The sequence below is a fragment of the Ovis aries genome, chromosome 15 (genome assembly GCF_016772045.2).
Source record: "Ovis aries strain OAR_USU_Benz2616 breed Rambouillet chromosome 15, ARS-UI_Ramb_v3.0, whole genome shotgun sequence".
Lineage (NCBI taxonomy): Eukaryota > Metazoa > Chordata > Mammalia > Artiodactyla > Bovidae > Ovis > Ovis aries.
The window spans coordinates 39584554-39609037 of NC_056068.1; the positions used below are offsets into that span (position 1 = coordinate 39584554).

Here is a 24484-nt window from a genome sequence, read left to right on the forward strand (position 1 = left end):
AACAAATGTTGTTGTTCAGCCACTCAGTTGTATCTGACTCTTTGTGACCCGTGGACTACAGGACGCCAGGCTTCTCTGTCCTTCACTATCTCCCTGAGTTTGCTCAAACTCATGTCTATTGAATTGGTGATACCATCCAACCATCTCATCCTCTGTCGTCCCCTCCTCCTGTCCTCATTCTTCCCTAGTGTTAAGGTCTTTAAATGCAAGAGCCTGTTAAAGTCTTACTCTTCTGCTCTAGTAATTCCTGGAGTTTGCAGTCCAGAGCATCTATAACCATTTAGCTCTAAAGTTTTACATATTTGTCAACAGAAATGCCTTTTTACTTCATTGGAGGGCTGCTCGGCCCTCCGTACCCAGGCCTGCTTTCACGCAGGGTGTCTGATCTGTCAGGCCCAAAGGCAGGGTAAGGGGAGCAAAGCCCAGGTTAAAGGCACCCAACTCTGAGCACACTCACCGAGTCTGGGTCTCGCTGCTGTTCAAGGAAAGCTGAGAATTCCACCAGGCGAAGTTTGGTTGTGCCAATGGAGCGGCCCTGCCAGGCCGGGACCGAGGGAGCTGGGGCTGACGCAGGTTCAAACCCTGAAATACCGATCGATCGTTACCTTAAACCCAGCTCCTTGCCTCCCATCATCAGGTCTCAGGCCACCCCTGGGGCAGGGGCCTACAAAATGGACCACCCAGGAGCAAAGCTAACAGCTCTGTCCACCAGAGTCCAGGGCTGGAGGTAGGCCAGCAGAGGTGGGTTCTGGCAGAGGAGCCCAGAGGCATGGCCAACCGGAGAAGCGCAATGCAGGTGGTTCTTCCTAAAGCTGGTACCAGCCCAGCTTGAGGGCTGGGGGTGAGGACACCTGACCTGGGGCAAAGGGCCTCACTGGGGGCCAAGGCACGAAAGATGAAGTGTGGAAGTGGATGCTGGCAAAGCGCTCCTGTGAGACAGGGATGAGGGCACTCCCTGTCTTCCTCCAGCTCCCTTCCTGAGCAAGACTGCAGTCACCAGCACTGTGAAAGATTCTCCCGGGATGCTCCGAGGTGCTGGAGCAGAGGGCAACATGTGAATGCATTTCAGTCTAGGAGCTTATGATGAAGAGTGTGTGTGTGTGTGTGTGTGCGTGCGTGCGTGTTGGGAGGCAGGCAGGCTGGCCAGATGCATGTTTTCTAGCTGGGCTTCCATGTAAGCACTCCTTTAAAGAAAGGATACTCAGAATTGAAATACACTTCTCTAAAAAACAGTGAATAAAACCGTCTGCCCACAAGACTAAGATTGCCCAATGTGGCCTGTTTATGAGGAGGAAGGAACCAGAGCAACTTCTCCTTTCAAGGGTGACCCAGGGCCCTGAGTGAAAGTGATCAGGCTTCCTGTTGTTTTTTTAAGAAAAGCCCATCAGAAGAGCTCTCTAGAGATGACGGAGGCAAAGCAGGACCTGGGAGGGGACACTGGTGACCCTCCTGAGCTCTGGGTTAACCCTGCCTTGAGGAGGGTGGTGGCAAGAAAGGGGTGTCCATGGCCCTGCAGGGGAGGGAGTTTGTGCAGCTGGAGAACAAAGTGAGAGGGTTCCTCAGAGACTCACCTGGAATGGGGGCCGTGACTGCTGGCTGGATGGGGTAGGCCTGCTGCACGAAGGGCTTGACGCTGGAGAGAGACAGAGGACAGAGAGAGTCAGAAACCATGATTGTAGCAGCAGCTACTTGCTAGATCTGGTCGGGGCCTCCCAGGGCTAGGGACTCCTCACTGTGAGCTTCCCTATCTGCAGGTGGTAGCAGAGCCCAGGCAGAGCTCTACCAAGATGGAGACCCAGCTGTGCTGTGCAAACGAGAGGGACTGGCTGGGTGCCGATGACCACACCACCAAGCCTCATGCCAGTTCCATAGCACAGGTAGGGCAGATGTCAGCTATCCTTGCATGCACTGTGGCATCTACCTCTGAACCTTGCTTCTGGTCCCTGCAGAGACCAAGGTCAACAGTCATCATGGGCAGGCAAGGCTTGGGACATGTTTCAGGTTCTCTTTCTCTGGACCAAATAGCTCCATTTCCTTTGAGAATATACAGGAAGAGGCTCCTTCCTTTCTGCTTTTATCCGCAATCTGTCCTCGCCTTCCGGCTTACTGAGCTTACCTCCCATGCTCTCAAAGCATCAGTCGGATTTTCTATTAGCTTCCCCCACTACAGGGAAAGCGGGAAGAAAATGGACTATAGGATCACCTCCACTGTCCTCTCTCAGGAGGACCCCAGGCTCTGCCCCCTCAAAGCCATGAAAGGACGGAGACCCTCCTCCTGTTGCCAGCTGCAGGACCACTAATACTGAAGGTGGGAGTGAGGTCTTTACATGTCTCCCAAATTTGAGCATCTCTTTCCTGCTACTGGCCTCAGGAGATAACAGTGGGGGGTGATGTCGGTGATCTCAGGTTATATCTCCCTCCCACCGCACCCCCCTCCACAAGGCCCCAGGAAGTCTGGTGCCAGGAAACCTCAGTCTGGGGTGGGCTGTGACCAGCCCCTGGTTGGTTGTCAGTGCCGGCCCCTCCTCAGACTTACTCTTGTGATGATCCAGGCTGCCCTGTTTGTATCATTCCTGGCCAGAACTGGAAGGCAAAATACAAAGAGCTTTAGGATTAGGAATTCACCTCAAAGCACTGTTCAGGATGTCTATGCACTGCAATCCCTGCTAAACACAGTTGCCAAGTGACATAGCCTAAATGCAGATACCACAGGTTGCTGTCCTGCAGAAGATGTTAACCTCCCTGGGGGCAGGCACCAGCTCTTTAAGAGTTCACTTGACACCCAATAGGAATCTGGGTGCATTACAGAGGGTTCACAAATATTCCGTCTGACTGCTTCATCTGTGTGCCCGCCCGCCCTTCCTTTCCTCCCTCCATTGTGCAACACTTCGTACGTGACAGTCTGCCTCCATAGCTCACAGCCTGGGGAGAGGACACAGCTCAGAACCAGGACAATGCAGACACCTCCTTTGCTATGGGTTTTCCTAGGCCCTGGTGCCTGCTGACAGCCTCCGGGAGTGGCAGCAGATGTCAAGGGATTCGGACAGCCTTGGGTTTGAGCCCCGACATGGCTCTCCAAGTGATTATGATCAAGTTACCCAAACTCTTGTTTTGTTACTCATTAACTTCAGTTTTCTCATCTGTAAAATGGCAGTAACAGTAAGAGGCATTTATGATTACTGTGAAGATTAAATGAGACCACAACATTAAGCTTCTCAGCCTTTGGCAGGTGCAAAATGAAAATAGTAGTATAGAATACTTTTGTCTCTTTAGAGGCTAGTTGCCATAAAGTGACCCCAAGGACACAGGAACAGAGACTAAGGGCCAGGAATAAAATGACAGAAATGGAGAGGCAGATCACAACCTGGAATGGTGCTGTAAAGTGATACTTAATTCCATGTCTTCAGGGACTAAGATCCCCCTACTTCTTCCCTCTGTCTCTCTCTCCCCCTCTCCCTAGCTCCCTGCTTTTCTCACCATTTTGCACCTAGCATCAGGGCTCCACAAGGTGGTCCTTCCCCTCTCTTACACCTGGCACAATTAACAGGAAGTGCCAGGTAGATGATTTCCCACTCGGCCACGTCGGCTCCATGTGCTCAGGGGCCATCGCTACCAGACCCAGCTTGTGACTTACCCCCGGCGCCCCCGGGAAGGTGGGGCGTGGGATCCCAGGCAGCCCCAGCTTGTTGTGAATGGCAGTGGCCGAGACGATCTGGGCCGACGACATGGCGGCCATGTGCTGCAGGGCCTTATCCTTTGCAGTCTGATCCTTGAAGGCGACAGTACACACAGACTTAATACACAGCGCACGGCTACCCGGCGGCTTAAACAGGCACAGCCGCGAGCACGGGGCTAAAATACAGAGCCACAAAGGAGGCTGGAAAAGCAGACATGCATGGATAAACGAACACAGCCAGAAGGCTAAAACGGCCTCAACCTCCTGAAACTGAACGTTTACTGAGAACACCCAGTAGCAAGATTTTTAAAAAAAAAAATTCTTTTTTAATCCATTTTACAACAGAATGGGAAGCCTCTGAGGACAGTGGACAATGTATTTATTTTTCCAGCTTCCAAAAGGAGATGTCTCCAATTACTTAACAGACTCAAAGAAACAAGGGGGGAAAAAAACAAAAACAAAAAACGGCCCTGCTTTGAAGCACACAGATGGGAGGAGGGCGAGAGAAGAGGCATGGCTGTGGATCTGGGGTGGGACCATCCGCAGTGCCGGGGGGCCCATCTGTGTGCGGCCTGGGAGCCCTGGCAGACGCTTGGTGGGGGGCTCAGAAGCAGCGGGGCGGCGGCGCCAGGATGGGGCCAAGCAGCATGCTGGCGGGGGACATGCTTTCTCAGGTATCCCCGCCGGGGTCGAAGGCTAGGCGGGTTCACTCTGTAGCAAGGACGCAGGGGGTTCTACCAGGGACGTGGTTTCTCCTTTTCCTACAAGGGTCTTTTCTAGGAAAGCCAAGGCTGGTAACACGCAGCTTGCCAAAAAGTCTGCCAAGCACAGCTCAAGTACAGAATACTCAATTTGGTGAAAATACTTACCATGCTTGTTACCTGGATACAACAATAAACAATTTGTTAAAAGGATTGCGTACAAAGGCAGGTTTTTCTTCTTAGTTAAAAAATATACACGTATACAAACAGACGGTACAATAAATCGTGTAGGAGTGTGGGTTTTTCCCCTCCCCCCAACATTTTAGGAGAAATGCGTGACCTGGGTAACTATCTAGAAGGACAATTACCAACAACCCCAGCTCCCAGCTCCTCTGAGTTGATTCCAAGGCTTCCCCAGGACAGATGGAAAAATGGTCAGGCCCCTGGTGTGTGACACGCCCTGACAGTAGGGCCAGGGATTCACACTCAGTGAACCTGCTGAGGCTCCCGGATGCTTGCAGGAGGTTTACACACCCTACACACTGGGCCCAGACCCCATCAAAGCAGGAGCAAAATGGTGACATCAAAGCAGAAAGAGCACTCGCCACAGCTGCCATTCAGAGTTCAGACAGAGTGAAGGTCAAGGGGAGCTTCAGGCTGAGACACTGGGTACCAGCTGAGAGGTGGCTTCAGTGTTTACAGATTTACCCAAAGGTGATGAATAAACATGCTGAGGTACCAAAGGAAGGCCAAGAGGAGGAGGGAGAAAAATCAAAGCCTACAAGACAAGAACTAGAGGTTCCAAGATGATCAATCAGGTGGTCCCAAGGCACAGACACCAGGAACACCATGTGAATGTTCAAAGGAGTATATTAACCCTTAGAAAAAGACCTAAGACTTGCATACAATTTTATACTGTATACATTTTCCTGGCTCTCAACTGGAAAATGAGCCTTATCTAACAGCTATTGGGGATACCCATGGCCAGGGCACTGTGGCAACTGAATGGCACCACGAGGGCCCTGGGTGCCTGTAGGACTACTGGGCCCCAGGACTGAAGTGATGCCCTTGCTGCCTCTGGTCAGATGGCATTTCTTCAAACTGAAGCTCCATTTGCTAATCTGCTGAAGTTTTTAAACTAAAGCTAGATTCCTCTGGCAACTTTTTTTTTAAGACCCAAAACATTTCAGACAATGAGATGCCAGGAGGAAAACAGACAAATTTTGAAGTCAGTGGAATTCTATGATAAACTATGTGTGTGTAAATGCCCTACAGCCAAACTGAGCCCGACACATGAGATCTCAGGGCTCATCAGTCTACCCACAGCTGGTCCTGCAGTCCCACCTGCCTGGCCACCCTCTCAGAGGGTGCCCAGGTATTATAAACGGGAAGCCTGGCTCAGTCACACTTACTTCCTTCTCTGTCAAGAGCACCTTGACATCAGTACATGCCTGTGGGTTTCTCTTTGGATGGTTACTTTGGACTCCAGCCCCCAAGTCATTTAACCCCCAATAAGTGGTTATCAATACTCTCAAGGTGATTTTTGAAACTGAAGGAATGGCCCAGGTATAACCCCAGGTCCTTTCCCAATGAGCCACAAGACTTAACAATCTTTCCAGGGCCCAGGTAGGCGTAGCCGAGAAAACGGCAACCCAGGTTTCTTGTCTGCCTGGCTGATGCCAACCCTGTGGAATAACTATAAAGAGCTATGGGCTTGGCTCTATTCCAAAACTACGCAATGGGGCAGGGGGATGGGGGGTGGTGGTGTATTCAAACATGAGAGTTCTGTTTATGAAATGCTGATGACAGGGGGAGTTCTGCTCACCCAAACACAGAGTGTGTTGTGCACAGTTGGGTGGAGTGACCAGGAACTATCAGGTCCAGGTCCAAATGTAGGTAAGTCCCTACATCTTCATAACCCACTCTTATGCAGTTAACATCTCAGTTGCCTGAGACGTTTCCCTATGCTAGGCTGATGGAAAAGTTCTTCGAAATGTTCATAAAAGTTTGATACTTTTTTAACAGGGAAATCAGTCAATGAGGAAAGGAGAAAAGTCACCACCTTTACTGTTTAGGTCACAAAGCTTCAGAAGGTTTCAGAATACGGTGTTTTGTTAAATAAAGTCAGGTTTGGCTCTCTTATTATCCAGCATTCCACCAGGTACCCAGATGAAAAAAGAAGTTCAAAAGCAGGAGAGCAAATCTATTGCTTTGACCACACCAACCTACTCTCAGTCAGTAAAAGGCATACCTGCTGGGGAGTCTGGAGACCTGGTCTCAAACCTGCCCTCCACCAGACATTAATGGTACCTTGTGCAAATTACTTAACACTCTAATTTTCTTCATCTAGGAAGAAAAGAGTTGCACTTTATTTTCTAAAGGTCTTCTGGTTCTAAAAGTATTTGTAGCTATGACTCTGACTTCTATTATAAGCAAATATGTCCTGATACATATAGCCAGAAAACCACTAGTGAAAAGACAGCAAGATGTTAAAATTTAGGCAGCTCTCAGCCGCCTGTCCTAATAGAGAGAAAGCCAAGTGCGGAGAGGAAATTTTATCTCAAGTAGAGGTTCTTTCTGCACTTGACCTACCTATTTGAGAATAGGCAATTTTCTACAAATGGACTAAAATGTCTATACCAGTGATTTCCTACTTTTTGTAGTGCTGACATTCTGAGTACTCATTTCATTTTATAACATCTCCCCTCTATTATATACATTGGAAAATTAAGAAGATTACAATTTTTTGTTTAAAATCTAAAGCAACCATGCAGATAATAAGCACCACCAGGGCTATCTGGAAATCAGAATGGAGAGCGGGGCTGTAGATCTACTTATCCTGAAATGGGAGCACAGAAGGACACTGAGCTGGGAGATTTCAATAGAAGGATCTCTAAACTGTCATTTTCAGCCTAGAGATACATGCCTGGCTCTGGAGAAATTATAACTGTCAGTGTCAGACCTGAGTAAATGACTTCTCTGCGTCATTCTGGCCTAATATCTTGGACTTTTAAACACTGCACTCTGTCATCACCACTTACCCGCAGAATAAAGAGGGTGTGGTTGCTAATCTGTCCAAACAACAGTAGCTTAAGTAAAGTCAACGATATCTGTGACATTTGTATACCACATTAATTTTTATTCTACGATGTTTTCACACTAACGTTTCTGAGACGTGATGGGATTTACAAGGGATGAACACATTGTTTTATCTTGAAAACCGTGATTAAGTCAATGCTGAGCTATAATCTATGATGTCTTAGATTACAGGAAATACAGACTGTACGCATGTGTACGTATAAGCACGCGTGAAAAAAAAACATGCCCTAGGAAAAAGCTTGGACAACTTCACACTGACACCTTTTTGCTGATTTTAAGCCCCTCTGTTCCTAAGACTGTAAAGAATGAGGCCACAAAAAGCAGAAGTGGGGAAAGAAAAGGCAGATCTCCCTTATCCAATCAAACCCTAACTCAAGCCCACAACCTGAAATGTGGGAATTATTTATGGAACAGGAAACACGGGTCTCAGTCTATTGATGGAGTGCTAAGAACAAACGGCCTATGTGGCCTGAGAGCGAAGGCACAGGAATCACCCCCAGGTGGGGTGCGCGTCTCGGTTCCCACTCGACTCTTCCTGCCCCATTCCTGGCACTCTGCGCTGTCAGCAGCCTCCCCACCTTCACCATGGGGATCCAGCAGGCAGTGGCAGACATAAACTCCTCAGTCTGAAGCCTGTCAAACTGTTTATTGTTACTAAGTACACAGATTTTCATATTTTATGAAGCAGAGCAAGGCTGCCACTACAACTCTGGGTTCAGCTGACTGCCTCCTTCCTATGGTTGAAATGTACACGATGTTTGGAAAATGTCTTCATGTAACAACCGTGACGGGAAGGCAACCTACCACAGAGGGACATGGCTGGACTGGTGTGCTCTGCAAACTCAAGGATATTTTATGAACCAGTCTCTGCAAAGTTGGGGACCCCTGTCTCCCCTCTGTTTTCTCAGCTTTGGATTTTTCTGGAGAATCAATTATCTCATAATTTTTAGGCATTAGCTATAAACTAATGTTAAAGATAATAAAAAACGGCACCTGCTTGTACGTACAATATTGTAGCGACTGTATATGAAGTCTGAATGAACACACTCTTGCTTAAGGACTCCAAACTAATGTATTCATATGAAAGTCCACCAACATATCAGGAAAAACATGTACAATCAAAAAGAAAAAAGACCTTGGATTCAAAAACTTCTGAGAGCTATTAAATGTTTTTTCTCCAAATATACTTCTCTCAGCAGTATGAAAATACAGTACATGAGAAGAAAGATAGCAATTTGCTTGAAAATCACTTTTTCAGAAGAAGACAAAATAGAACCCTTTCCTAAGAAGTAATTTTGCAGATGTTGTTTCTAATCTTACACTATGTAGATTCACATGACCTCTGCAATTATTAGCAGTTGCTCCTGAGCAGATAAACACTACAAGAGTCTATGATGGTTTTGGAGAAAGGATGGAGGGCACTTGAATTTTTCTAGCCATGATCTCTAATTTGCTTATTATTAGAGAAAGCAGGAGTAAGTACAAAAGGGCCTATTCCGGTCGGGCCACAGCTAATGCTGAGGAGACAAGGCACATTCATACTTCTCCTGACTTGCCATGTAATGAGGAGCAATTAATTCAACTTATTGTATTTCCAAATGCCAAAGACTCCATTCACATCAAAGGAAAAAATTTTCAAGGCTTTTACCATTGTCCATTTTTAAATGTACTGGGCTATATTTAGCATTCTGTAATTGTCGATAGTGGTGCCTTTCATTGTGATGTGCGGCTTAGCATCATAAAGGATTGCAGATGAGGGCCCAGGTGATTTGTAGGTGAGCCTGGTGCCTCTACCAGGAAGCCTGGGATTTAGGTCATCTAATGCCAGGTCCGGGTTTTGGGAAGAAGGCACCTTTCTGACCTTTAGCCCATTTCCCTGGGAGGTGACAGCAAGAAGTGGGAGGCAAATCTCCCTTGAAAAGCCAGAATGTACCAGCTCCCACCACTCATCTTCTCTATTTAATTCAAACAGGCACAATGAAAATAGGGCTCGGTTGAGGGAGACGATGCAAAGCAACTTGAGCCAGGGCAACGAGCCCTCATCCTTGACCAGCAAGGACCCCGTAAGAAGGCAACGTGATATCACACGGAGAGCTTGGTCTGTGGCAACAGATAGCCCTGGGGTGAAATTCAGACTTGTGACCCTGCGTGAGTCCCTTAGCCACCACGGCAAGCCTCTGCATCCTCGTATGCAAAGTGTGGGCAACAGCCACCTTGAGGAACTCCCTGAGAATTGCGTCAAGCACTCTGACCACACAGTGCCACCGTGTGTGTGCACTTGCTACTCTCTGGACGTGACATCTTTAGGGCCCATGTGGCCCACCATCCAGGCTCAAGTCTGCTTGAGACCTGAACTGCTTAAAAGCCCCGGTCCGGAGTACATCATCTCTGGGCTCAATGTGATTCTAGGGCACTGTCTATATCAGAGGCCAATTAATAATGGGATTTCTCTATGAAGGGGAAAAAACGTAGAACGAGGCTGTTTCTGCTGCTGCCCTTACAGAGAAAATCCGACCTGGCTCAGCTGACACAGAATAGAGAAGTAAATGGATGCACTTCCTCAGTTTACACTGTAAGTTCTGCATCACCACATGGTTGATGAGAGGTTCCAACTCCATCGCCTCTAAGCACAAGCAATTAACTGTCTCCAATCTCGGTCTTAACCCAGGCAAATGGAAACAAGGTAATGAAAATCGTGTTGAGGAGAGAGGGTACATGTCATGAATGTAGAACTCCCTGAAGACTGGGAGGAGATGCCAGGAGAGGCGGTGTATCATTTCCCAAATCCCGCGACAAGACCAAGTGTCTCAGCTGGTGCTGAGACAAAGGACATGGTAGTTTCAGGCTTCTTTTGCTGTGTGTTCTGCTGACAGCCAGCGCTGGAAGGAGCGAAGCAGCCCCGTGGGCCACAGAGAACACCTCAGAATGGAGGGAAGTGTGTCTTCCCTGCGGGCAGGCCCATTCCTGGGAAGAATCAGTGGTGACTTGGTCAGGATTCAGCCATGTGGCTGCAGCAGAGCCCTAGCAAAGTTCTTGAACCTATCAAGAGGATTAAATCAACAATCTGAACTTTAAGCTCTCTGCTTATTGGAAGGAACGGCAGATTGGAAAGAACGGCCTGCTCAGAAATCAAATGACAAAAGGCCACCAGGGTGAGAATGAAGAAAATGGCCCCGGGGAGCACATGGAGCTCATAAATTAGTCACCAGCGACCAGACACCATCAGAGGAGCTCAGGCCTTTTTCTGCTCTATTGGGATGATGCAATGTCAGCAAGAGCAGGCTTTTCTTCAATACAATCCAGAGCTTGACACGAACACGTCTACTGCCTAAGATGTATTCCTGCTGAGGTCAGGACAGAACGAAGACTTCCCTTCCTCTGAGGACTGTCCAGAGTCAGGCATTCACCAAAACACACCCAGACAGCAGCGGCCTGGTCCACCTTCAGGGTAAGACAAAGGCGGTCCACAGCGTGGTGGTGGCCTGTGAGGCGGGCTGCTGCTCACACAAGCCTCTGACGCCAGCAAATCAAGGGCTGCCTTTTTGCTTCTATCATGGAAAGAGGCCTCTGGGCAGGGACTGGACATGCTCTGGGGACAAATGAACATTTAGAGACTCAGAGCAGGAAACTCTAGGAACTCTGAGTAGGAAAGAAAAGACTGCTTAGTGCACAGATAGTATTTCTACAATCTTTCTTTCTCTTTCTGTTCCTTCCTTCAGTCTTTCTACATGCTGGGATGATAAATCCCTGCTGCTTTAACAAAAGAAAAACAAAACAGTTAAAGACCTTTTGATGAAATAATAGTAAGTGAAATAATTTAAAGTAGAGAATACTTTCTGCAATTGCAGGCTGGTCCTCAGATCACACCACACTGTTTTCCAGACAGGCTGCTGCCTCTCACTGTTCAAATACAGATTCCAAAGAAGGGATAAACTAGGTGGAAGGGGAGGAGACGGCAGACAATATATGAAGCCAGGGCGGGTAACACTGCTGTAGACGCAGCTGGTGACACAAGGTCCAAGAGCAGTCCCTCAGTCGGTGTCCTTGGAATTGCTTGATGCATGCTCCAAACCTACAAGCCATCTGCATGCTGGAAATGCATGAGTCCATCTTCCCCTTTGAGGCTTCCCTGGTAGCTCAGACTGTAAAAGCGTCTGCCTGCAATGCCGGAGACCTGGGTTCAATCCCTGGGTTGGGAAGATCCCCTGGAGAAGGAAATGGCAACCCACTCCAGTACTCTTGCCTGGAAAATTCCATGGATGGAGGAGCCGGGTAGGCTACAGTCCATGGAATTGCAAAGAGCGACTTCACTGTACTTTTTGTATCCTCTACTTCATAACTAGAACCAAGCATCAGAAGACTGATGGGTCAAAAGAATTGTGTCTGGATAGGGGTCAAACATGTGGTCCTCTCCTCACTAAGAGAACTGAGTGTTGTCTAGAGCAGTAGTTATCACATTCTGACTTGTAGTTTAGACATTTTGGTCAAGAAAATTAAAAACAAAACAAAACCCCAAACTGCAAATACATGTTTCATGTCCCATATCCTGGCACTCTGGCTACAAATGCCCTGCATTTCCCATCTGTCTCAGGGCTTCTGAATCTCACCTGCACTCTGCTGACCCTTTCACCCCTTCCCCTTACTGCCCTAGTCTTTCCTGGCTCTTCTCTCCAAACATCACTCCTTGAACTCTCCAACTATCCCCTAGTTTTCCTTGCCCTTTGCATCTCTCTCTCATGGTTGCAGTCTGTGTCCAAGGCCCTCCTGAACTGTTGGTCAAGTCTGTCCTGGCTCAGGCCAGGAGAAATTGTAGATGAATAGTTTCACATTGGTGCCAATGGCTTTAGGACAAGTTCACAGTAGACAACAGGTTTAAAAAAAAATCTAGATCAGTTTTAGGATAAAGTCAAAAGAAAAAGATATAATTTTCACTGGATATGACTTTCTCAGGGAAAGAGTAAGTGGCAAGGAAAGACAATGATGGGTCACAGGGCGGAGCGGGGGGAGGCTGAGACTAATTGAGGAAGGACAATGGGCAGAGGAAATCAGAAAAAGTAAGAATAATGTTTTGCCCTTGATTTCCTTCAGCTAAAAAAAAAATAAAACTTAAAAGGAAATGTAATGAAAATAATCATTTCTGGATTGTGCAAACATGAATGTTTAATATGTCATTCTCTGTACTTATTAACTATTTGTTGTTCAGCAACAAAAACATCACAGTTAATTTTGATGGACACTCTCAGATAATGGCTATTCCTTTAAGAGAACCCAGCCTTTAAGAACCTAAGTTGTAAATGCTGCTATTGAAAAGTTTCCATGTACACTTTCCAGACTTAATAAGAGGAGTGGAACTTTTAAATAAAATTTGCTGTTCAGAAACAATGAGTGAGAAAGTGGACACAGCAGTGGAGAGGACTGAAGTGAGGACCAGCCAGTGATGACAATAAGGAAGGGTAAGTGCTGAGTGGGGCCCCTAACCCTGGTCCACGCCCACACCTCCCTCCCGCTTACAGCAGCCTCTGAATTAGCCTCCCTGCCAGCAGCCTCCCTCTCTCCTAGCCGTCCTCCGAAAATGGCTGGAGGGGTCTTTTCCACAGCATGCTCCCCAGGCTCCTCACTCGAACCTCACTCCTCTAGCCTCATTCCTGCCTCCAGCTAGAAGCTGTTCCTCATGGTTCCCCAGCCTCCCATTCTCTGTGGGAAGTCTCTGCCTTCCTCTAAGCACAGTTCTAAGGGCACCTCCTCCATGGAGCTTTCTCTAATTCTCCCACACTCAGAATTAATCATTCTTTCACTGCTCGAACTTTGTACCACTCTGTTAAATATCTACTGCAGAGTCCCCTAGCTGGAGACAATCCACTGGGAATCTTGTATTTTCCCCAAATGTGGCCAAAAATAACAGAAAAGACAAATGTTCTTCGGGAACAGAGACTGTGCTTATTCAACTTTTCAGACCCAACCAAAGGGTCTAGAACACATAGGTTCTCAATGGAACAGTTACTGGACTGCATTAGGTAATCATTTCTGTGCTTTTAAAGTTCAAATCTACATGGAAATCTTAAACTTCTATTAAAACCATTTTTTAAGCAAAAATTAAAGTCCACACATTTTGGGGGTGATCTGGCTCACAAACAAGCACTTTGGGAAACACTGCACTTAGCAAAAGCCTAAAGCCAATCTCTGAAACTCATCCTAACAGATTTTCAGGAGTGTGACCTCTGTAGCTAGAATGGCTCATCTGTGACTGTGACATGAGAATAACCACTCTCTCTCCAGCCTGTTTCCTTCAGAAGAATATGGCAGAATAGGCTATGGGACTCAGAAGATGTGGGCTTTCAGTGGGATCCCCAAGCTGTCTGGTATAAAGAAAGCCAGAAGAACGGCTAAAAGGGATGGTCCTTTCCTTTACCTTCTGTCTAAAGCAGTGGGTTTTCAAACTTTATTCAACAGAACAGCCAAAGAGGCTGCTGCTAAGGATGAGAGAGTGAGAGTTTTAATTAAAACAGCTTTTACATTTTCATATATTGAAATTTTCAAGTAAGATTTCAATTTGAAATGTGAATTTTGCTACTTTAAAAAGGCTAGAAAATCATTAGCCTAAAGAATTCTCCCGCACCCTTCTGAGGAAAGTCAAGACAGGCTCACAGGCAGGAGGGCACCCTGGAAGCCATACTAGGCTCTGGCCCTGCCTATGAGGAAACTGCTTTTTCTAACTCCAGGGGAGGACAGAAATGAAACTCAACTCCAATCTTCATAGGAGGGCCACAGGCCTGTTCACCCCAGAGAACAGAAATCCTCTGACTGCTGAGCATGTGGAGAAATGGGGAGGGGCCTAGCTGGGCAGGCTCAGCAAGGACAGGTCCAGAGATGGTCAGTCAACAGCCACCTCCTCCAGGAAGCCTGGTCATACCACCTAAGACAAAGCAAGGCCCCTCTTGTGGGTCTGGATATTTCCTGCCATCCCCACCCCGCTCAGAAGCTCTCCTTTTTGTCTATTGGGATGACTTCAACTTTCAACAGTGAGTTTATTTGGGAGGCCAAGAAGACAGAGGCTATCAACCTGACTGCACCAGGAGCTTGGTGAGGATGCTCATCCCTGCCCCCCCTGACTATTAGACTCCAGAGCTGAACAAGGAAGTGCAGATCGAGTGGGGATAGGTACCTCTCCTACCAGGCTCATGGGGCTGAGCCCCCTTCCCAGGAAGGGCTGGTTAGGAAGATGAAGGAGAGCATCTTTAGCATAAAATGCCCATGGGAGATGAAGGCAGCAGCAAGGCAGGCAGGTGACAGGCAGCCTTATTCTCCTCGGCCGTCCTGACTCCCTCCAGGTGGGGACGCAGCAGCTCTGCAGCTAGGAACGCATCTTGCCCCTGTCTTACTGATTATCAGCACAGCATCAATCCCAAATTAAGCCCACACTGTTTCCACCGATGGCTAAAAGTTTAAAAATCATCTTATGTCTAAAATGTGGAGGCTGAGGGATTATGGGAAGAAGGGGCTGTCTGCCCAGTTCCAAGGGGCATCGGGGTGGTGACAGGTTGTCTACCCCATACACTGACATGAAGCCTGTTGCTTAAAAACCACTTTAGCCTCTGCCAGATGAAACCCCGTCTGAAAGAACAGTGGCTTAGAATTCAAAAAGATCTGAGTTCAAATCGTGACTTGGCCTATTCCTACACTGGTGGCTTTTGGTGAGTTAACTGAACCTTTGGAGACCTGGTTTCCTCAATAGTACTGCTCAAAATCTGAAGAACAGAACTCACTTTGTAGTGAGCTAACGTGTGAGAACACACGAGGCTTTGCATTGCACTAACTCCTTTCATCCCCAGACTCAGCAGACATGGTCCATGCAACTTGTCCCTGGGACTCCCTGCATGTTTCCCTTTGGCTCTCTCTGCTAACACTTACCCTACCGTGCCCTGTATTTCACATTCCCATTTCCACAGCCAGCTCTATGAATAGAGGATTGGTTGTTAGCTGCCCACCACGATGAGCGCCATGCCTGGAACACTCAACTGGTATTAGCTGATGGGAAGAACAAAGGCCTCCATTTTCCCCAGAATAATGAGGTAGGCAGGAAGGAGAGGAACTGTGAGAAGATGGAGGTGGTTCTTGGAGCTGAAATGCCGAGCGCCTTGCTACTCCACTGCCTATGTTTCTGCCTCCCCCTCATGCCTACTCCAGAGGAAATGGTCCAGCGCTGGCTGAAAGTGGGGAGAGGTCTTTTTTTAAAAAACAAATACAACCGTGTGTTGGTATGTTTGTATACGCATAAGGTAACAACAAAACTGTTTCCACTGAGGAAGATTTGTAACATCCCCAAGAGAGAAGAAGAGTGCTTGTGGAATCCCATAGTGATCCCCTCTGACCAGGAGAGCTTTATCCACCATTTACCGGGCTTTCGATCTAGGGCTGTGTGCCCCGGTGAGCACACAGGGACCACACAGTGCAGAAACAGGGCAATTTATAACATCGCAGATTGGAAACACAAAGTCGATGTCTGTAAACTTATTTGTACATCATTAATCCATTAGGGAAACTAGAAATAGAGTGAGAACTTGAGCAAACACTGGGGTAGTTACATCCACATAGAAAGGACTGCACCTTTGGTTAAAAAGCAGGAGCTATAAAGTTATTTTAGTCTTCCAACTGCTCAGCCAGTGCAGCTAAAAGCCAGCCACCATCAGCCACACGTGCGAGCGAGCCAGCATGCTGCCCACTGCAGAGGGCACACCAAATGCGCCTTCCTGGTCACTAGTCCTATTCCACAGCCAGCCTTGTTTGCATTTAAAAAGTTGGAGGACTTTGGAAAGAGTCCTGGCTCTCACCACTTAGGGCTGTGAAATTGCACTTTGTTCTTTAGCTTAGAACAAACATACAAATTTACTTAATACATGGGGGAAAAAAATAAAAAGAGAACCAAGAACAGGCATGGGAGAAAGACAATACTATGGATTATGGATTCATTTTTATTATAAAGCTCCTCCATGCAAACTATAATCCCTTTGCATTTCTAAAATAGGACATTAGGGGGGAAAAGAGAGTCATGTATACTTTACTGCAAACTTTGCAAAGGGAGAAAACAAGAGAACTTGCATTTTAAAATTGTCCATGCCTCTGTTTTTGCTATGAAATATATTTTAAAAGACTAGGTAATGAGGCACATGAAGAAAAAAAATTTAAATTCAAGTATAAACAGAATTGCAAACATGGATTTGATCAAAAGCTTTCTCATCTCTAAGATCCATCTTTTGTTTTTTAAGGCCTCACCTCAAATTTCTGTTTTAATTAACAAAGCCACACACTTAAAAAAATATTATTAAGAAATGTGGAAGAAATCTGACAGAAAATATTCTCTGTTGGAAGAACACATAAAAAATTCCATGAAGAAGATGTATTTTTCATAAGTATTGAAAACACATCAAAAACACAAATATAAAATAATTTCTAAATATTTCAAAAAGTAATTTCATGATGATCTCTTGGAAATGATTCATTTATAATTTCTACACCAACTTTGCATCTCTTGGACTTTTCTTCCCTCTCTTAGCTCAGTGCTTCTTGGTAGGTATTTGAAGACTGAAAAAAAAAATGTTTCTGTGCCAAAGTTATCAAGACTAGCTCTCTGCTGCGTTTGCATTGTTATTAGGGACACACACACACACACACACATGCGCGCTCACACACACCACACACTCTGAGCTTAATGTGAGGCTAGTACAGAAACAGAGAGATTAGACACAAAGAAATGTAAACAGCTCTCACATGCGAGGAAACTAGGTTACCAGAATCCCAGCACCAGGCATTCACCAGTCACCATGGAAAACAGGAAGTGAGATGCATAGCAACCACAAGCCAAAAAGCAGGAAAGCGCATACCTTTAGCTTGGAATGAAAATCACGAGATTTCCTTCTGGCAAGAACCTGAATGTGACTAGACACCTGCAGGGTAGGGGAAGGGAGGAAAACAAAGGAAAAGCCTGTAACCATGGAGATGAAAAGCCCCCTACAACTGGGCAAGCCAGACGTACCTTAATGGCGGCTTGAATTTCTCGAACTTTCTTTCTTGCTAAGACCTGTATATGACTAGACACCTACATTGTTCGGGTTTATGAGGGGAAACAAAACAAAACAAAACAAAACAAAAAAAGGAAATCAAATATAAAATCGCTACTCCTTGGGAGGGTTTCAGGGTGGGGGGTGGGGGGGAGGTTATTTGCATCTCAACAAAGCTCTGCAGTTAGGAATACACAGTCCCAGCCAGACACCAAGCCCCCAGCGCTGCTCTAAGCTTTTCAGACTGGGTCATCACTGCAGTGACTGGATTCAGGAAGAAAGTTGAAGCTAATATTAGTTTTCTCACTCAGGAGAAATTGCGGGCCACGGGATGAGAGGGGGAGAGTGGGGTTGTTTTCTTTATAAAATTTAAAAGGTGGGGGTAGAGGTAAATGAAAATATTTATAGCTTCTCAGTATCAGGAGGGAAAATCCCTTTTTCTCAATTTAGAAGAGACTATCCATAAATTAGCACATTCTGCAGAATCAAAAAGCTGAAGCTGTCGGTTGTATTCTGATCTCATTAAGAGCTCTGGATTCTGTAGCAAATGTTAAAATAATACTGACATGTAAATTAGATCTCAAAGAGAAATGGAAAGACCCAGTTAGCAGAGCTTTTTTTTTTTTTTTTTTTTTTGCCCTTATAAATATCTTTAATCCTTCCACTCTTTTGGGTATTGACTGGGCGCCAAGTGGATTTGCATATTATTACAAAGCGAAAAGTGTGAATACAGCCAGCCAGCCATCCTGTTAAAAATCTGGGTTGAAAAACCACACGGATTTGCTGAACAACAAATTCACATTGGAGAGGTATCACCAACTGCTGCCTAAAAACATCCCCAGGATGCCGGGGTATGGAAACTGAGCCAAGCCGGGCTTCTGAAACACAATGATTCCACTGGGTAAACAAATTTGCATCTCTTTCAGCAGGACTTGGTTAAATTTAGAAGCCTCCCCTCACTGAAGGGGTTGGGCACATGACCAGAGCTCACAGATCAGCAGACAGCCCAGGTCCAGGACTTTCAGCATGTTGGGAATTAGATTTGTCTGTTTCAGAAATTTAGAAGCTTCCATTTGGAAGTTCAGCGACTCAGACTGTGAGGCCATTACTTGATTTCAAACACTCTAGTGAGCTTAAAAATAGGCTTTATGATAATAATTGATCCACTTATCTCTAACTTTGTTTTCCAGTATCAATTATCAATTTTTCTTTCTATTTGCTTTTTTTTTTTTTTTTTAAAGTACGGAGAAGCAGGAACTCCCCCATCCTCTTCACCTCTCCATCCGGCTCCTGCTTTCACCCGAATTTTGTTTTGATGTGATCCACTGGCTTGCTGTGGGCCACAGAGGGGGAGACATCCACTGAACAGACAATGCCCGCCTCAGAGCACTGGCTGGAGGCCACCTGCCTCTGTGCTGACTCAGCAGTGGGCTCCCGGCGGGGGCACCGGGGCATTCCCGGGGAAAGCTCTCCCCGTCATAAACACTCAAAAAAACAGCTCATCACCCAAGCAGAGGACTGGAATCCACTGCTCAGAGTTTCACAACTGAGCTCGCCTTTTGGTTTGATTATAAGTTTTTAAAATTCCTGCCGAATCAGGCAGCATAGTCAACACTGAAACACATATTATAAATATTTCTTTTTTTTCTTGTTGAGAACTCACCCGTGAGGTTGGTTTGATTTCCCTCCCCGCTTTCCATTTCTTTTTTTTTTTTCCTGCTTTTCATTAAATGTTAATTTCTCATCCATTCCAGTTCTGAACTGGGTCAGAGGTTTGCGCTAGTTTACATCACAAGGAGTGAAGAGCACCACAGCCCTGATGGGAGGGCAGAGGAAAATTCCTGACCCAGTGCTGCACAAAGGTATTTAAGTTGTAACTTCATTTCAGTCACAGCAGCTACTGACAAAAAGCCATAGCTTAAGGAGCAACAGTTCCCTGGACGCACATCATTCAGCCTCATGTTCTGGCCAGTGCTCACGGCTGCTAGTGTTACTTTTGCAGTGAAAAGATGACTAATATGTAATTGTTCCAGGATTTTACAATGCGCAAAATCTCAAAATTTCATGACTTGCAAAGTGTATCTGCACCTGCAGCCTTTACAATGTTTGCAGATGCACAGTTTGGGAAAGAAAATTGAAGATTTAGAGTACAGGAGCAGTTCGTACACCGTCCTTAGCAGTGAAACTTTTCCATATGTGTATAGAGGCAACTCCAGAGACCATGGAATAAAAGGTCTCTGAAATGAGGAACAGTAAAAAACGGAGCCAATTTCAAACACCTACAACACTGACGTCCTTACAGGGAACTCTGGTTGGGGGCTCCTAGGAGCCAAAGCACAGACAGCCACTGCAGCCAAAATGCCTCCGTGGGCCATTCGCTGACATGCACAACTTCCAGGTCGGTTACTTTACCTGCTTTCTGGTCCTCGTCTTCCCTGTCCTGAGTTTGATGTATCTGGCTATCAATTCATTCCTACCTGAAAGAAAGAAGAATTTACAATAAAGTAGGTTACTTTGGTGCGTGAGTGGGACAGGGGTGAGGTGTAAAAAGCCTCTGAATGCTAAGACTAGAATTCAGAATCATGCATTTTTAAGTTGTATCTGTAAGTTTATTAATGCTAGAAAAATTAAAGGTATAATTTGTGCAGAAAATATTTACTAAGGGAAATTAGGAAGAAGGGAGTTTCCTCATGAACTACAATCAGCAATTAAAATGTGCCTTTTGTTTGTTTGCATGCTTGTCTCTAAACGGATGGTCACTTGTATAAACAAATACAAAGATTAATGTGGAAGTACACAGAGTGGCTTCTGTTCTAGTTTTATTTTTCATATCCATTTCTTCTCACCCAGGTTTCTTCTCATGGTTAGCTCCAGTTAGTGTCATTATAGCCATGAGAGGATGAACTGCTGTGATCACAGAAACACAAGGAAAAGAAGTTACAATACGAAGGCAGATAGCCCCCAAAGGTAGTCACTGAATCAGTAATAAACTATACACAAAGCTGTCAGTGGGGAGGAGAAAAATGACTCAATCTTTTCCATCCTTCATAACTTTCGGGGGAAAGTGCCTTAAAGTATAAACAAATCTGCACCAAGACACTGAAAAATCTCAAACCGATGACCTGAACTGTAATATAAATGGGAAAATAAACCCCCAAAGCCAGGTGGGGAAATGCATTACTAATTCTACATGAAATAAAAATGTACTCATACAGAACACATGGGTCCAAACTGTCACTTTAAGACTAACAGTATAGCCAGTGGTCTAATCTGTGTGTACCGTCTCACTCTCCACATACTGCATAGCTGAAGACAGCGAGAGTTTTTGTCTTGCCCCCAAGGTCTCCCCAGCACACGACACACTGCTGGGCGCACAGAAAGAAAAAAGGAGTCACTAACACAGCCTCTGGTGAAAGGGAAGAACTGCATTCCTCAGCCCTCTCCAGCAGAGAAAAGAAACTGAATGCTCTGGTGAGAGGGTCTCGATGAGAATCTTGCCTAATAATTCAAAAAACCTCTCCCATTGCTGCCTAGAACATTCCTCTAATTATGCCTCTGTTCTCCACCTGCCTGTGTTAGGAGTATGCAGAACACAGTCACTGCTGGAAGGCAAAGGAATTGTGGAATCTTGGGGCTGCAAAGTACTTCTGAGCCACTCTTTCTCGCCCCTAAAAGTCTGAGTCCTTATAGAAGCCAGCACTTCTAGAATGAAGGAAAAAGCCCATTCTGCCTTAAAACATATTGAAAGATAAAAAGACCCTCCTTATTGGAGGTTTCCTATAACTTTTACCCCCCAGATTCGTTTGTATCTCTTAACAAGAAGGTTAGTTCCTAATGCACAGAAATTTCTGACAGCTTTAACGACCTCCAGCAGTGCTTTATCCAAGCTAAACCTTTCCTGTTCTTTTGTTATCTGTGGCAAACTTTGGAATACTCCCACCTCCATCCTGTGACCATCTTTTGTCATTTCCTTTCACAGCCTGGAGCCCAGAACTCTAGTCACCTGCCTGGTCCTAAATACTCCATCTTTGTTGATGCAGCCCAGTACCACATTAGATTTGGGGGATTACAATAAACTGTCAACTGAAGTCAATTAATTCCAAGGTCTTTTTCATATGAGCTACTTCTCAGATATATCCCTACCCCTGTTCCTAGTCTTTTCATGCACAGTTGGGATTTTCAGATCCAAATACAAAACATTCCATTTATTTCTACGGCAGTTCATTTTGTCAGATGAAGCCTATCGTTCCCACCTTCAAGTCGTCAATCCTGACTCTGTGACTGACTGAACTTACTCTTTAACCACAGGAGAAGGACCTCTAAATTCAGTTCTGAGGATTGCTTCTCAAAGCACTCTCTTTCCTACCAATATCCCCTGTAGTGTCATTGGGTCTACTTCGCCATCTCTCAGATGGTTGTACAGATTTTGCAATTTGTCTCAAAGGCTGCCTGACAGCAGAGCCCAGCTAGGAGTGCCTAATTACCAGAAGTCAGACCTAAATGACAATGTCTGCAGAGGGGCCAAGCATCCTCCAGCTCGGGGCCTCACTGTGCACCCTGTTCAGGGCTGAGTGGCTGGGATGAAATAAATCTAGGGCTCTGAATTACATGCAATTTCATCTGAACCTTGTCCAGATGGCAAAAATGCCTCCTGGACCCAGACTTGCTTATTTTTCTCTGAAAGCAGACAGAATAGCTTGATCCAAGTGGCCTATAACTTATATCTCCAGTTTTTAATTTCTTATGGCATTTGGTTGAATGGATGAGATCAGTCCCCAGGAAGCCACACTTGACTGTACACCCTATGGTTTATGCAGTGGCATAAAAAATGTCAACTCATACTTTGATTAAAATGCTTCTAAAAATAACTACTTCTACAAGAGGCCCTCACTGAGCATCTACTATGTGCTGAGCAAGACGCTACGTCATATCATGGAAAGTCTGTCAAGACTCTCATGTCCCCATTCTTTACATGAGCGAGATCTCCTTTCAAATTCTGTGTTATTCCAAACCATGTTTCAAGCCAAGAAGAGTAATTAACTTGAGGTTGCTATGTGTTTCTTCTTGCCTTACCAAAAGGAATATGGCTGATTCAAATTATACATTCAACTTCCACTAATACCAAGCATCTACCATGAACTCAAAGTGCAACGTTAGTCACTTTACTTTATGTGTTGTTTTTAAAAAAAAAAAAAAATAAATGATTCTAAGGGTGGTTTTGTGCAGAGAAACACCAGTCAGGTTTACTTGACTTTAAAATGTTTATTTCATCTGTTTATTTTTTTTTAATGCCCTCATTTTTCTTTATGTTTTCAATTCTACTTACATATCCTATAATTTTTATAACCACTTTCAAAGGATACTGGATTAATGTTTGGTCCATTTTACGAACCTAGTTAAACTCCTTCAAACATTTAAACTATGTACCTAATCTATAGTTAATTTAATTTTTTTCAATATTAGAACTCTTTAACTTACAAAACCTTCCCTTAAACAACTCTTAGAAACCTAATAAATTCTCTTGAGTATGCCAACATTGCTTACAAATCTAGTTAAGACTTCAACCCTTCCCAAAATCAAGTCTAAGTCAATTACTTCATTGCACATTTTAATTTGGAAATACAGACTAACCTGTTATGTGAGCCAAATTATTTTAAATATGCATACTGAAGACCTCATATGCACAAATCCTTAAAATAAAAATATAAACACTATGGTATTGATTATATTAAAAATTTTATATTCTAAATCTTCCCAGAATTATAATACGCTTACTCTTTAAGGAAACAAGTATGTCATTCCAAATGATTTTGGAGTCTCTTTCCGGGTGCCTGGTTCTGAATGAATTCTTGTTAGCAACCTTCATAGGACATTCTGAGCCCTATTTATATTTCTAGAGCATGACCCTCCAAATGGTGTGGATCCATACAGTTCAAAGCCCTAGATTTGACTCATGGTACTAAGGTACAGAAGGGATTCCCAGGTGGTGCAGTGGGGGAAAATGCGCATGCAAGGAGACCCAAGAGAAACAGGTATGAACCCTCAATCTACCTCAGTCAGGAAGATCCCCAGGAGTAGGAAATTGCAACCTGCTCCAGTATTCTTGCTTGGAAGATTCCATGAACTGTAGCCCACGATGGGGTCACAAAGCGTGAGACACTGAGCACACACACATGACAACAACAACTGAGGTTCAGAAGTCTCCAACCAAGGACAGGAAACTCAGAGACACAAAACACCACTGATGTAACTGGTAGTGGGACTCTGGTCCACGCAGCAGTCCTGTTTCACAGCCGGGAAGAATGCTGGATATTAGAAATGTTAACCCTCATTTTTCTTTCACTTCCAAAAACACACACACGTATACACACAACCATGGAGCAGGACGTGGCAGCTCACTCCAGCATTCTTGCCTGGAAAATTCCACAGGAAGAGGAGCCTGATGGGCTACAGTCCATGGGGTCACAAAGAGCCGGACCCGAACAAACACAAGCACCCATATGCACACAGTGGCGTTTGGTCCCATAAACCTTATGTGACAAAACTGACTTTCAACAAAGCTACCTTTTATCATGATATTCCTAAACTCTTCCTCCAGTCCTGTGGGAACCATCTCTCCTTTGTGTCTTACACGATGCCTGTCTGAAGTATCCAATATTTAAAGACAGCCTAGTCTGCTGTTCACAAGGAGTTCACTGTCCAAAACATAAGCTAAGATCGAGGAGATCAGCTCGACCAGTCAGACAGCCACTAACAGTGGCTCTAGCAACATATGTGGGTCATCAGTCGTAAATAATTCCATCAATCTAGAAAGCCTTTCCCAAAGTTCTGGAAGAGAAGCTAGCTTTTAAAGACAAATTATACTTTCTCCAGCACCCCATTGACTGTATAACCCCTCAGGCACCTCTGTCCATGGAATTATCCAGGCAAGAAAACTAGAGTGGGTAAGCCAT

The 24484-nt window shown here is 45.3% G+C and overlaps 1 protein-coding gene across 10 annotated transcripts in view; it reads right to left on the reverse strand.

The window, feature by feature from the left end:
* The window catches only part of TEAD1 (TEA domain transcription factor 1), a 268937-nt gene that overhangs the window by 58260 nt on the left and 186193 nt on the right, over positions 1–24484 (reverse strand). For 6 of the 10 annotated variants that reach the window (XM_060399880.1, XM_060399882.1, XM_060399881.1 and 3 more), the window contains exons 3-9: positions 19944–20008; positions 17507–17569; positions 17355–17417; positions 3635–3769; positions 2537–2583; positions 1572–1633; positions 458–582 (exon numbers count right to left, since the gene is read on the reverse strand). In XM_060399880.1, coding sequence (XP_060255863.1) covers positions 458–582; positions 1572–1633; positions 2537–2583; positions 3635–3769; positions 17355–17417; positions 17507–17569; positions 19944–20008 — 560 coding nt within the window. Of the gene's footprint in view, positions 1–457; positions 583–1571; positions 1634–2536; positions 2584–3634; positions 3770–4545; positions 16664–17354; positions 17418–17506; positions 17570–19943; positions 20009–24484 lie in introns of those variants that run through there. The other 4 variants (XM_060399885.1, XM_015101012.4, XM_060399884.1 and 1 more) reach the window with 3 other exon arrangements.